Genomic DNA, 15,659 nt, shown 5'->3' on the forward strand with positions numbered 1-15,659 from the left:
CAAAACGTGCTTACCTCACAATACCTAACCCAACCTAACCTAACCATCACAGAAGTCAAAGAATTCGACATTGCCAAAATATCCACAAAAAGTTCTTATCCTACCAAACCTCACCCATCTGAACCTAACCATCACCGAAATCAAAGAATTCGACATTGCCAAAATATCCACAAAACGTGCTTACCTCACAATACCTAACCTAACCTAACCTAACCATCACCGAAGTCAGAGAATTCAACATTGCCAAAATATCTACAAAAAGTTCATACCCCACCAAACCTCACCCATCTGAACCTAACCATCACCGAAATCGAAGAAATGGACATTGCCAAAATATCCACAAAACGTGCTTACCTCACTATACCTTATCCAACCTAACCTAACCATCACCGAAAATAGAGAATTCGACATTGCCAAAATATCCACAAAAAGTTCTTATCCTACCAAAACTCTCCCATCTGAACCTAACTGGAAAAGACTTCGATAATGGTTTGATGTAGTTTATTGAAATGTAAAATTTGCACGTGGTGGTTCAGCGGAGCGTACGGAACACAAGTTGTCCGTACGCCGTCTGCTCGAACTCTGTCGACCGTCGCGTATTTCCGCTTGGGCCGACACTAATGCCAACTCGTCAATAATGCCAATCGACAATCAGTTAATAAGACTGTTTGCCACACGTCATTACAAAAGTCGGAACATAGTCCCACATAGGAAAACTGTTGAACAATACAGTTATTCTACAGAGTTACAGCATTACTGACGAGTCGTTTACAATAAATCATAGCTCTTAAAATAATTAAATAGAGGGTGAATAATGAAACCTTTGCCTCATCCAGTGTGAGGATAAAATCAATTTATTGGTTCAGTAATATTTCAACTTATAGGTATACCTCTGGTGAATGTTGTTTCTCTTTACATTAAAATTTTTGAAATCTCCTTTGAAGCTGTGAATAAGCATTACAAGATAAGTTTACTTTAAAGAAGAGAGAGTGGACTGTATATGGTTTAAAACTTAAGCATTCCTCATCTTGATGTTAACTTAGACAATACAATGTTGACACTGTTACAGTTGTCAAGACAGATCAGCTATTACCGATCAACTAAACTTGATTAGTGAGTGTAATGCTCCTAAGTTAACTTGATTTCATCAACAAGTAGCACAAACATTGCTAAATTAAAAGTAAATTGGAAAGTCATTCATTCATTCCTACAAGCAGGAAATGAAGGCGAACTATGATTATAGATGTCTCTACGTTACATCGAAATGTTCAGTATTATAATATTTACTTATTCTATGATTCACATAAATACTATAAACAGTAAGAGTTAACTTATGTTTTCATAACAAGAAACATAAGACCTGCGGATGACTCCCGGCAGGTTATAATTAAGTAGACATGAAATAATTTAAGATGCTCCATTAAGTGTGGCTTGGAGACTAACATTAACAAATCATGAATCTAATTTTAACTGTCAAATTTGAACAGTTTATTTTAAACTCGGATATAATCCTTCCGAGTGATGACATGAGACAAGTCTTATATTATAAAGACAAAATGATTAGATTAAATTCGGAGATATATACTGCCGAATGTTAAAATGAAAATAGCTTAAATTATACACACAACACAATTAAAGTGAATTACGGAGTACTACTATTAACATTGACTGATTTAAACTCATGATTACATCTAATAAGTAATATGAGTTGGGGGTAGTGTCTTCGGGTTAAACTAAGCTACCGAAGTTGACGGAATTGAAGCTGCTGTTTCTCCTCCCTCTTGCTGATCTTCCTTCCTGTCAAGTGGTCCTTGTGGTAGAATCGGCAATGGCGCCACTAGATGACTGGACCGACGAAACTCTCCGCTGGCAGTAAAGACGTCGACGACTCGAACTCTGCCATCTGGTCCGGGATACAATTTAGTGACTCGACCCAAGACCCATCGGGTTGGCAGCATGTGTTCCTCCTTTAACAGGACCATTTGACCCACACTCAGATTGTTGCTCGAGTCCTTCTTCCATTTGTGTCGTAACTGCAAAGAATGTAAATATTCCGCCGACCAACGTTTCCAAAATGCTGCTGTGGTCAATTGTATCTGAAGCAGATTGGCATGGACATTAGTGTTATATTTAACCTCCATTGGAAGAGCGAGTAAGGATCTGCCAATTAAGAAATGTCCAGGTGTGAGGGGTAAAAGGTCTAGTGGATCCGAAGACAAGGGACTAAGAGGACGGGAATTCATGCAAGCTTCTATTTGAGTCAATACCGTACAAAATGATTCGAAATTTAAGGTGGTGGCCTTTAACACCTTGTTTAAATGAATCTTCATGGATTTAACCGCTGCTTCCCACAGCCCTCCCATGTGAGGCGCCCTTGGCGGGTTAAACTTCCAACGAATCCCTTCGGAGGCTACATACCGTAGTAGCTTCTCCTCATGAGGACGTTCGTAAATTAATTTTACTAAATTAACGAGTTCACGACTTGCACCGACAAAATTAGTAGCATTGTCGGAATATATCGTATTGGGCCTGCCACGTCTGGCTACGAATCTTCTTAAACAATTTAAGAAATTTGAACTCGTTAAGTCTCCGACAAGTTCCAAGTGAACTGCCTTACTGGAAAAACACACAAAGACACAAACGTAACCCTTAATTATCTTAGAATTCTTATTGCAACCACTCTTCACAGGAAAAGGTCCTGCGAAATCTATCCCCACATGACTGAAAGGAAAATTCGCAGTGGTACGTTCAAGCGGGAGTAATCCCATTAATCTATTGTGTGACAGTGGTTTATTTCTGAAACAAATGACACATGAACGCACCACTCCTTTGACAGTATTATGTCCGGCCAATGGCCAATAGGTCTGCCGCAATAACGACAGTAAGGCTTGAGTACCCAAGTGAATATATTTCAAGTGCGCATCTCGGACAATCATGTGTGTAAGTTTATGCTTATTTGACAAGATAATGGGTGACGTTGATAGAGTTGTTCCCAGAGGAAGTCTACTTCCAACACAAATTAAATTCTCGTGGAATAGAGGGGACAATTTAGCTAATTTACTGCTACTGGGAATTGGATGTCCCTTGCTCAGCAAACGATATTCCAATGGAAATGATTCCATTTGCGATAACCTTATCAAATTATTTAAAGCATCTTTTAATTCTAAAGCGGACGGTTCGTTATTTTCTTTAACGTTTAATTGTTTATTCCTTAGTGGCCGACGAACATATGATAAAACTCGAAGGAGTCTTGGAAGATGAGAATGTTTATCTATCCAATTATTTTCCCTCACAAGGGTAGCGTTAGTGACTACCCTTCTCTCTGGAAGATCTATTGTGATCTCAGGAGGTCTTCGAGGCCATCGTGATTCGTCTAATTTCAACCAACTAGGGCCGTCCCACCATAACGAATTATGATTTAATTCTGATGGTTGAGTCCCTCGAGAAATTAAATCTGCTGGATTGTCTGTAGAGGAGACATGGTACCACTCAATGGGTTGAGATATTGATTGGATTTCGGCCACTCGATTGGCAACGAAGGTGGTCCATTTACATGACTCTCCTCTAATCCAATGCAATGCGACGGTTGAATCCGTCCAATAATATTTTTCATTAATATGAATTGTTAATTGGTCTATTGTTGACTTCATTAACTTTGATAATAACATAGCGGAGCACAGCTCTAAACGCGGAATAGTTACAAAACTGAGCGGAGCGACTCTCGAACGAGAACACACAAGATGACATTTGGAATTTCCCAATTGATCAGTACATTTTACATAAATACAAGCACCATAAGCTTTCTCGGATGCGTCACAAAATCCGTGTGCCTGTATATTAATGACATTATTTGGTATTATCAATCTAGGAATTTTATAAAGTTTCATGACTGTATTGGATAATTGACAATCTTTCCATTTTTTGAAGATTGTCTGAGGAATGAATTCATCCCAACCAATGGTTTGTTGCCAGACAGATTGCATTAATATCTTATAATTAATTAACAATGGAGATAATAGTCCTAATGGGTCGAAGATCTGACTAATTACTGATAAAAAGTTTCTTTTTGTTATATTTTCAGTCTCGACTTCGGTTTGAACCTTAAATACAAAAACGTCTTCCCGCGGTTTCCAAAATAAACCTAAAGTTTTGTGTGATTCGTTAGAGAAGTTAAAATCTGAACAATCGTCAGCTTTAACATCCGTGATTATATCGGAGTTGTTCGATGTCCATTTGCTTAAGGGCATACCGGCTGATAATAATATGGTTTCCAGTTGAACCTTTAATAATTGACCAGCTTCAATAGTATTAGTTCCCGTGAGCAAATCATCAACATAAAAATCACGTTCGATCACTTTACTAGCGATGGGATATTTGTTTCTATTCTCCTCTGCTAACTGATTTAGACATCTAGTAGCTAAAAATGGGGCTGAAGCAGTTCCGAATGTTACTGTATTAAGCTTGTAATGCTTGAATTTACTCTGGGGATCTGTTCGCCAAATGATTCGTTGTACATTTTTATTTTTCTCTGCTATTTGAATCTGTCGGTACATCTGCTTAATATCCGCAGTAATCACGTATTTATGGAGTCGAAAGTTGAGTAGTAAACTTAACAAATCTGATTGGACATTAGGTCCCACCATCAAAATATTATTTAGTGAGATATTAGACGTTGTCTTTGCGGACGCATCAAAAACTACACGATATTTAGTGGTAAGGCTAGACTCCTTAACCACGACGTGATGAGGTAAATAACAATGAACCTCATGTGCCTCCGGAGGTTCACACTCTGACATATGTCCTAAATTTATGTACTCTTCTAAAACTTTATTGTATTCCATTTTTAAATTATTATTGGCTAAAAAACGTCTTTCCAAAGTTTTGTGTCTTTTCTCCGCAATGTGCAATGAACTTCCTAATACTACCGGGGAATTTTTATATGGTAAAGCTACACAAAATCTACCGTTTTTATCTCGTGATGTGTGTGCTTGGAAATGTTCCTCACATCTTTTCTCCTCAAGAGATTGATGTTTTACCATAGGAACCTGGTCTATCATCCAAAAGTTTTGAATGTGACTGTCTAATTGACTTAAGCCTATGTGGCTCTTCCCTGGAGCATTATTTACTTCGGGATATGGACCAACTATTGTCCATCCGAATTCGGTATCCTTTAAGATAGGCATACCTTTTCCTAACTGGATGGTTCCTGCTTTCATAGCATGAACGCAAATCTCGGCGCCGAGCAATAAATCGATTGGCGTCGGTTTATTCCAAAGGGGATCTGATAACTTGATTCCCGCTGGTATTGAAATTAACTGTTGATCCAGTTTCACAGTTGGAATTTCGCCAGTAATTTCTGGTAATACCAAACACAACACTTTGGTTGAGTAATTAGTGGTTGAAGACCTTATGGTCACCTTGGTGATGTGACGAATGCTACTTTCTTGATTAGCGATACCTACAATTTTTTGAGAGATTTTCTCTAATTTGAAGTTATTCTTCTTAGCGAAAGATGTGGTAACATAGTTGACTTGTGAGCCGGAATCTAATAATGTGCGACCCTTAACGACCGTTCCATTGGACGTTATAATGTCTACTTGTACCGTGGGTAAAATTATCTCCCTTTGAGAGAAATGAGTAGAATGAGCATTAATTGACTTCCTTCCCGTATTATTGGAACTAAATGTATCGTCCTGATGCAACAAAGTGTGATGGTTTTGTTTGCACCTTAAGCAATTATAGTTAGACTTGCAATTTGTTATCTTATGCGATGAATTTAAACATTTAAAACACATGTTATTAGATTTAACGAATTCATTTCTTTCCATACTGGATTTTGCTTTGAATTTATCACATTTGCCTATGAAATGATTATTTCGACAGAATGCGCATGCGTTTACCTTACTTGATGGGTTTTTGTTCGCGACATGAGTTCTCATGATTCTTTGACGACTATGAGGGAATTCCTTCACCGTAGTTACAGATGCAGTAGATTGTAATACATTACATCTATTCTGCAAGAATGTCTCTAAACTTTCATATGGTGGCATTTCTCTGCTAACCAGCGATATTTCCCAGTCTCTTACTATATTAAAAGGTAATTTCCTTAGAACTAAACATGTTACCCATGGATCTAAAATTTCTCTCGCGTAACCCAACGATTCAATGTTTTTAATACACACTGTTACCTGATTCAATAGATTTCTCAATTCGATATGTGATTCTCTTGTGATTAATTTTAAGTCACAAAGTGAATTAATCCTAGTTTTGAGATTAAGTCTTGGTAAATTATATTGCTTGTCTAAAATACTCCAAGCTATTTCGTAATTGTCTGAGCTAATATCTAAACCTGATACAGCTGCCAAAGCGGGACCGATTAAGGATTGATGCAAATATTGCAATTTCGTGACATTCGAATATTCCGTTTTGTTTCCTATTATATTCTTAAAAGCTTGTTGAAACGATTGCCATTCAGATGGATCTCCCTGAAATGTGGGAATGGTTAACGTCGGTAACTTATCTCTAGCAAATTTAATTGTTGCTTGCTCTACCTTTAGTTTACTATCTTGAAAGGATTGGCAATCTAATGCTGCTTTAAGATTTTTAACTGTTATTGTAATTGCATCGTACTCTTCGTCTATTTTGGCCGCTTTCGGTATGTCTGTAAGGTTATCTAAATATTCGTAATGGAGTTTTCGGACATAATCGTATGCTTCTTTAATGGTTTGATACTGTCCTTCATCTAATTCGGAGGATTTATCTATTTTTCCTTTTAGTCTTTGTACCGCGCCTGAATACCTTAATTCTATTGACGTCATTATAACTTCTACTTTATTTTCCTTCGCTAATATTTCTATCGATTGAGTCTGACTTCGAGTCTGATGTATTCTAGAGCTTGACCTGTCTCTAATAGGTTCTACGTCCCTAGTTGGATTTCGACCTTTATGCGACTTGGAAGTCGAAGCTTCTATTTCCTCGTTTTCAGCACTTGACATTTGTTTCAGAAAGTTGCACTATTTCGTCTCATAAATACAGTTGTTCTCTACTATAGCTGTCAATTGAACTATTCGTAGAGATAAGGTAATAATATTCAATGATTAACCGTGAATCTTAATATTCTACTTTAACTATTATCACCAGAATCTATCCAACATATTTTGGAAGAAATTACAACCCTAAATTGGTGGGTGCTTGATTTAAACCACTTTGGGGCTACAAGTCTTGTGATTTATTTTAAATCACCACTGTTTCATCACACATTATGAAACAAAGAGATCTACCGATGTATGAATATGCCGGTATGTACTTGATTTAATCCACTTTGGGGCTACAAGTGTAATTCCACATTTATCGTGGAAGGGGGGGGGGGGGGAGGGTGTTTCTACACACATTAAGAAACAAAGATCTACCGATATGCATATACCGGTATGTACTTGGTTTAAGCCACTTTGGGGCTACAAGTATAATTCCACATTTATCGTGGAAGGGGGGGGGGGGGAGGGTGTTTCTACACACATTAAGAAACAAAGATCTACCGATATGCATATACCGGTATGTACTTGGTTTAAGCCACTTTGGGGCTACAAGTATAATTCCACATTTATCGTGGAAGGGGGGGGGGGGGAGGGTGTTTCTACACACATTAAGAAACAAAGATCTACCGATATGCATATACCGGTATGTACTTGGTTTAAGCCACTTTGGGGCTACAAGTATAATTCCACATTTATCGTGGAAGGGGGGGGGGGGGAGGGTGTTTCTACACACATTAAGAAACAAAGATCTACCGATATGAATATACCGGTATGTACTTGGTTTAAGCCACTTTGGGGCTACAAGTATAATTCCCCACGTGCTTTGCTAATTTTACACTACATCTGATTTTACACTTTTAATACGAAATTCGATGCGACCGATGAAACATTCCTTCGTAGCGCGATATTATTTTATACAATCGCGTTAATTAATTGTTATACTTTAAAACATATTTTAAAAACTGACCTACCCACATGATTGCCTTTTGAACAGATTGCCTGAGATTGAATACATTCACTTACTTGAATATCCTTTACGATGTTTATGTGATCGTTCCGATAATTTTGGATTACCTCTGTGTCCCATGCGTCTTTGTAGGTTATGTTTTTATTTATATATTTTCTGCGTCAATCACGCGGTCATGTACCTCTGTACATCAATCAATATATTGCTGAAATAGAAGCAAACATGTTATTAGTATTGGAAAGGTATGGATAGTAACAAAGGAACGATACCGATTTCTTAATTGACATCCATTTTTTCTCGACCACGTTTTTTCCTATTGGTTTGTCCGTTTGGTGTTGTGGCCTAGGTTACTGGTGTCCGGTTCGAAGTGACCATCATGGAAAAGACTTCGATAATGGTTTGATGTAGTTTATTGAAATGTAAAATTTGCACGTGGTGGGCCAGCGGAGCGTACGGAACACAAGCTGTCCGTACGCCGTCTACTCGGTGACTCTGTCGACCGTCGCGTATTTCCGCTTGGGCCGACACTAATGCCAACTCGTCAATAATGCCAATCGACAATCAGTTAATAAGACTGTTTGCCACACGTCATTACAAAAGTCGGAACACTAACCATCACCGAAATCAAAGAATTGGACATCGCCAAAATAACAACAAAACGTGCTTACCTCACAATACCTAACCCAACCTAACCTAACCATCACCGAAGTCAGAGAATTCGACATTGCCAAAATATCCACAAAAAGTTCTTATCCTACCAAACCTCACCCATCTGAACCTAACCATCACCGAAATCAAAGAATTGGACATTGCAAAAATATACACAAAACGTGCTTACCTCACAATACTTAACCTAACCTAACCTAACCATCACCGAAGTCAGAGAATTCGACATTGCCAAAATATCCACAAAAAGTTCTTATCCTACCAAACCTCACCCATCTGAGCCTAACCATCAACGAAATTAAAGAATTAGACATTGCCAAAATATCTACAAAACATGCTTACCCCTTAATACCTAACCCAACCTAACCTAACCATCACCGAATTCAGAGAATTCGACATTGCCAAAATATCCACAAAGGGGTTCATATCCTACCAAACCTCACCCATCTGAACCTAACCATCACCGAAATCAAAGAATTAGGCATTGCCAAAATATCCACAAAACGTGCTTACCTCACAATACCTAACCCAACCTAACCTATCCATCACCGAAGTCCGAGAATTCGACATTATCAAAATATCCACAAAAAGTTCTTATCCTACCAAACCTCACTTATCTGAACCTAACCATCACCGAAGTCAAAGAATTGGACAATGATAAAATATCCACAAAACGTGCTTACCTCACAATACCTAACCCAACCTAACCTAACCATCACCGAAGTCAAAGAATTCGACATTGCCAAAATATCCACAAAAAGTTCTTATCCTACCAAACCTCACCCATCTGAACCTAACCATCACCGAAATCAAAGTATTCGACATTGCCAAAATATCCACAAAACTTGCTTACCTCACAATACCTAACCTAACCTAACCTAACCATCACCGAAGTCAGAGGATTCAACATTGCCAAAATATCTACAAAAAGTTCATACCCCACCAAACCTCACCCATCTGAACCTAACCATCACCGAAATCGAAGAAATGGACATTGCCAAAATATCCACAAAACGTGCTTACCTCACTATACCTTATCCAACCTTACCTAACCATCACCGAAAATAGAGAATTCGACATTGCCAAAATATCCACAAAAAGTTCTTATCCTACCAAACCTCTCCCATCTGAACCTAACCATCACCGAAATCAAAGAATTGGACATTGCAAAAATATCCACAAAACGTGCTTACCTCACAATACCTAACCTAACCTAACCTAACCATCACCGAAGTCAGAGAATTCGACATTGCCAAAATATCCACAAAAAGTTCTTATCCTACCAAACCTCACCCATCTGAGCCTTACCATCAACGAAATTAAAGAATTAGACATTGCCAAAATATCTACAAAACATGCTTACCCCTAAATACCTAACCCAACCTAACCTTACCATCACCGAAGTCAGAGAATTCGACATTGCCAAAATATCCACAAAAAGTTCTTATCCTACCAAACCTCACCCAATTGAACCTAACCATCACCGAAATCAAAGAATTGGACATCGCCGAAATAACAACAAAACGTGCTTACCTCACAATACCTAACCCAACCTAACCTAACCATCACCGAAGTCAGAGAATTAGACATTGCCAAAATATCCACAAAAAGTTCTTATCCTACCAAACCTCACCCATCTGAGCCTAACCATCAACGAATTTAAAGAATTAGACATTGCCAAAATATCTACAAAACATGCTTACCCCTTAATACCTAACCCAACCTAACCTAACCATCACCGAAGTCAGAGAATTCGACATTGCCAAAATATCCACAAAAAGTTCATATCCTACCAAACCTCACCCATCTGAACCTAACCATCACCGAAATCAAAGAATTAGGCATTGCCAAAATATCCACAAAACGTGCTTACCTCACAATACCTAACCCAACCTAACCTATCCATCACCGAAGTCCGAGAATTCGACATTATCAAAATATCCACAAAAAGTTCTTATCCTACCAAACCTCACTTATCTGAACCTAACAATCACCGAAGTCAAAGAATTGGACAATGATAAAATATCCACAAAACGTGCTTACCTCACAATACCTAACCCAACCTAACCTAACCATCACCAAAGTCAAAGAATTCGACATTGCCAAAATATCCACAAAAAGTTCTTATCCTACCAAACCTCACCCATCTGAACCTAACCATCACCGAAATCAAAGAATTCGACATTGCCAAAATATCCACAAAACGTGCTTACCTCACAATACCTAACCTAACCTAACCTAACCATCACCGAAGTCAGAGGATTCAACATTGCCAAAATATCTACAAAAAGTTCATACCCCACCAAACCTCACCCATCTGAACCTAACCATCACCGAAATCGAAGAAATGGACATTGCCAAAATATCCACAAAACGTGCTTACCTCACTATACTTTATCCAACCTAACCTAACCATCACCGAAAATAGAGAATTCGACATTGCCAAAATATCCACAAAAAGTTCTTATCCTACCAAACCTCACCCAATTGAACCTAACCATCACCGAAATCAAAGAATTGGACATTGCAAAAATATCCACAAAACGTGCTTACCTCACAATACCTAACTTTACCTAACCTAACCATCACCGAAGTCAGAGAATTCGACATTGCCAAAATATCCACAAAAAGTTCTTATCCTACCAAACCTCACCCATCTGAGCCTAACCATCAACGATATTAAAGAATTAGACATTGCCAAAATATCTACAAAACATGCTTACCCCTTAAAACCTAACCCAACCTAACCTAACCATCACCGAAGTCAGAGAATTCGACATTGCCAAAATATCCACAAAAAGTTCTTATCCTACCAAACCTCACCCATCTGAGCCTAACCATCAACGAAATTAAAGAATTAGACATTGCCAAAATATCTACAAAACATGCTTACCCCTTAAAACCTAACCCAACCTAACCTGACCATCACCGAAGTCAGAGAATTCGACATTGCCAAAATATCCACAAAAAGTTCATATCCTACCAAACCTCACCCATCTGAACCTAACCATCACCGAAATCAAAGAATTAGGCATTGCCAAAATATCCACAAAACGTGCTTACCTCACAACACCTAACCCAACCTAACCTATCCATCACCGAAGTCCGAGAATTCGACATTATCAAAATATCCACAAAAAGTTCTTATCCTACCAAACCTCACTTATCTGAACCTAACAATCACCGAAGTCAAAGAATTGGACAATGATAAAATATCCACAAAACGTGCTTACCTCACAATACCTAACCCAACCTAACCTAACCATCACCGAAGTCAAAGAATTCGACATTGCCAAAATATCCACAAAAAGTTCTTATCCTACCAAACCTCACCCATCTGAACCTAACCATCACCGAAATCGAAGAAATGGACATTGCCAAAATATCCACAAAAGTGCTTACCTCACTATACCTTATCCAACCTAACCTAACCATCACCGAAAATAGAGAATTCGACATTGCCAAAATATCCACAAAAAGTTCTTATCCTACCAAACCTCACCCAATTGAACCTTACCATCACCGAAATCAAAGAATTGGACATTGCAAAAATATCCACAAAACGTGCTTACCTCACAATACCTAACCTTACCTAACCTAACCATCACCGAAGTCAGAGAATTCGACATTGCCAAAATATCCACAAAACGTGCTTACCTCACAATACCTAACCTAACCTAACCTAACCATCACCGAAGTCAGAGGATTCAACATTGCCAAAATATCTACAAAAAGTTCATACCCCACCAAACCTCACCCATCTGAACCTAACCATCACCGAAATCGAAGAAATGGACATTGCCAAAATATCCACAAAAGTGCTTACCTCACTATACCTTATCCAACCTAACCTAACCATCACCGAAAATAGAGAATTCGACATTGCCAAAATATCCACAAAAAGTTCTTATCCTACCAAACCTCACCCAATTGAACCTTACCATCACCGAAATCAAAGAATTGGACATTGCAAAAATATCCACAAAACGTGCTTACCTCACAATACCTAACCTTACCTAACCTAACCATCACCGAAGTCAGAGAATTCGACATTGCCAAAATATCCACAAAAAGTTCTTATCCTACCAAACCTCACCCATCTGAGCCTAACCATCAACGAAATTGAAGAATTAGACATTGCCAAAATATCTACAAAACATGCTTACCCCTTAAAACCTAACCCAACCTAACCTGACCATCACCGAAGTCAGAGAATTCGACATTGCCAAAATATCCACAAAAAGTTCTTTTCCTACCAAACCTCTCCCATCTGAACCTAACCATCACCGAAATCAAAGAATTGGACATTGCAAAAATATCCACAAAACGTGCTTACCTCACAAAACCTAACCTAACCTAACCTAACCATCACCGAAGTCAGAGAATTCGACATTGCCAAAATATCCACAAAAAGTTCTTATCCTACCAAACCTCACCCATCTGAGCCTAACCATCAACGAAATTAAAGAATTAGACATTGCCAAAATATCTACAAAACATGCTTACCCCTAAATACCTAACCCAACCTAACCTTACCATCGACGAAGTCAGAGAATTCGACATTGCCAAAATATCCACAAAAAGTTCTTATCCTACCAAACCTCACCCAATTGAACCTAACCATCACCGAAATCAAAGAATTGGACATCGCCAAAATAACAACAAAACGTGCTTACCTCACAATACCTAACCCAACCTAACCTAACCATCACCGAAGTCAGAGAATTAGACATTGCCAAAATATCCACAAAAAGTTCTTATCCTACCAAACCTCACCCATCTGAACCTAACCATCACCGAAATCAAAGAATTGGACATTGCAAAAATATACACAAAACGTGCTTACCTCACAATACTTAACCTAACCTAACCTAACCATCACCGAAGTCAGAGAATTCGACATTGCCAAAATATCCACAAAAAGTTCTTATCCTACCAAACCTCACCCATCTGAGCCTAACCATCAACGAAATTAAAGAATTAGACATTGCCAAAATATCTACAAAACATGCTTACCCCTTAATACCTAACCCAACCTAACCTAACCATCACCGAAGTCAGAGAATTCGACATTGCCAAAATATCCACAAAAAGTTCATATCCTACCAAACCTCACCCATCTGAACCTAACCATCACCGAAATCAAAGAATAAGGCATTGCCAAAATATCCACAAAACGTGCTTACCTCACAATACCTAACCCAACCTAACCTATCCATCAGCGAAGTCCGAGAATTCGACATTGCCAAAATATCCACAAAAAGTTCTTATCCTACCAAAACTCACTTATCTGAACCTAACCATCACCGAAGTCAAAGAATTGGACAATGATAAAATATCCACAAAACGTGCTTACCTCACAATACCTAACCCAACCTAACCTAACCATCACCGAAGTCAAAGAATTCGACATTGCCAAAATATCCACAAAAAGTTCTTATCCTACCAAACCTCACCCATCTGAACCTAACCATCACCGAAATCAAAGAATTCGACATTGGCAAAATATCCACAAAACGTGCTTACCTCACAATACCTAACCTAACCTAACCTAACCATCACCGAAGTCAGAGGATTCAACATTGCCAAAATATCTACAAAAAGTTCATACCCCACCAAACCTCACCCATCTGAACCTAACCATCACCGAAATCGAAGAAATGGACATTGCCAAAATATCCACAAAACGTGCTTACCTCACTATACCTTATCCAACCTAACCTAACCATCACCGAAAATAGAGAATTCGACATTGCCAAAATATCCACAAAAAGTTCTTATCCTACCAAACCTCACCCAATTGAACCTAACCATCACCGAAATCAAAGAATTGGACATTGCAAAAATATCCACAAAACGTGCTTACCTCACAATACCTAACCTTACCTAACCTAACCATCACCGAAGTCAGAGAATTCGACATTGCCAAAATATCCACAAAAAGTTCTTATCCTACCAAACCTCACCCATCTGAGCCTAACCATCAACGAAATTAAAGAATAAGACATTGCCAAAATATCTACAAAACATGCTTACCCCTTAAAACCTAACCCAACCTAACCTAACCATCACCGAAGTCAGAGAATTCGACATTGCCAAAATATCCACAAAAAGTTCTTATCCTACCAAACCTCACCCATCTGAGCCTAACCATCAACGAAATTAAAGAATTAGACATTGCCAAAATATCTACAAAACATGCTTACCCCTTAATACCTAACCCAACCTAACCTAACCATCACCGAAGTCAGAGAATTCGACATTGCCAAAATATCCACAAAAAGTTCATATCCTACCAAACCTCACCCATCTGAACCTAACCATCACCGAAATCAAAGAATTAGGCATTGCCAAAATATCCACAAAACGTGCTTACCTCACAATACCTAACCCAACCTAACCTATCTAACACCGAAGTCCGAGAATTCGACATTGCCAAAATATCCACAAAAAGTTCTTATCCTACCAAACCTCACCCATCTGAACCTAACCATCACCGAAATCAAAGAATTCGACATTGCCAAAATATCCACAAAACGTGCTTACCTCACAATACCTAACCCAACCTAACCTATCCATCACCGAAGTCCGAGAAATCGACATTGCCAAAATATCCACAAAAAGTTCTTATCCTACCAAACCTCACCCATCTGAACCTAACCATCACCGAAATCAAAGAATTCGACATTGCCAAAATATCCACAAAACGTGCTTACCTCACAATACCTAACCTAACCTAACCTTACCATCACCGAAGTCAGAGAATTCAACATTTCCAAAATATCTACAAAAAGTTCATACCCCACCAAACCTCACCCATCTGGACCTAACCATCACCGAAATCGAAGAAATGGACATTGCCAAAATATCCACAAAACGTGCTTACCTCACTATACCTTATACAACCTAACCTAACCATCACCGAAAATAGAGAATTCGACATTGCCAAAATATCCACAAAAAGTTCTTATCCTACCAAACCTCACCCAATT

The 15,659-nt window shown here is 38.5% G+C and overlaps 1 protein-coding gene across 1 annotated transcript; it reads right to left on the minus strand.

The window, feature by feature from the left end:
- Positions 1–466: 466 nt before the first annotated feature.
- On the minus strand, positions 467–8,495 carry LOC143919016 (uncharacterized). The gene is made up of 2 exons (XM_077441172.1): positions 7,599–8,495; positions 467–7,472 (listed from the first exon to the last, which is right to left on the minus strand). Exon 2 carries the CDS (start codon positions 6,993–6,995, stop codon positions 1,734–1,736), a length of 5,262 nt encoding a protein of 1,753 aa, XP_077297298.1. The 5' UTR covers positions 6,996–7,472; positions 7,599–8,495; the 3' UTR covers positions 467–1,733.
- Positions 8,496–15,659: the final 7,164 nt, after the last annotated feature.

Source organism: Arctopsyche grandis, chromosome 11 (genome assembly GCF_051622035.1).
Source record: "Arctopsyche grandis isolate Sample6627 chromosome 11, ASM5162203v2, whole genome shotgun sequence".
Classification (NCBI taxonomy): domain Eukaryota; kingdom Metazoa; phylum Arthropoda; class Insecta; order Trichoptera; family Hydropsychidae; genus Arctopsyche; species Arctopsyche grandis.

Coding starts and splice junctions, on each gene's coding strand:
- LOC143919016 (XM_077441172.1), bottom strand. CDS start 6,995: ATGTCAAGTGCTGAAAACGAGGAAATAGAAGCTTCGACTTCCAAGTCG.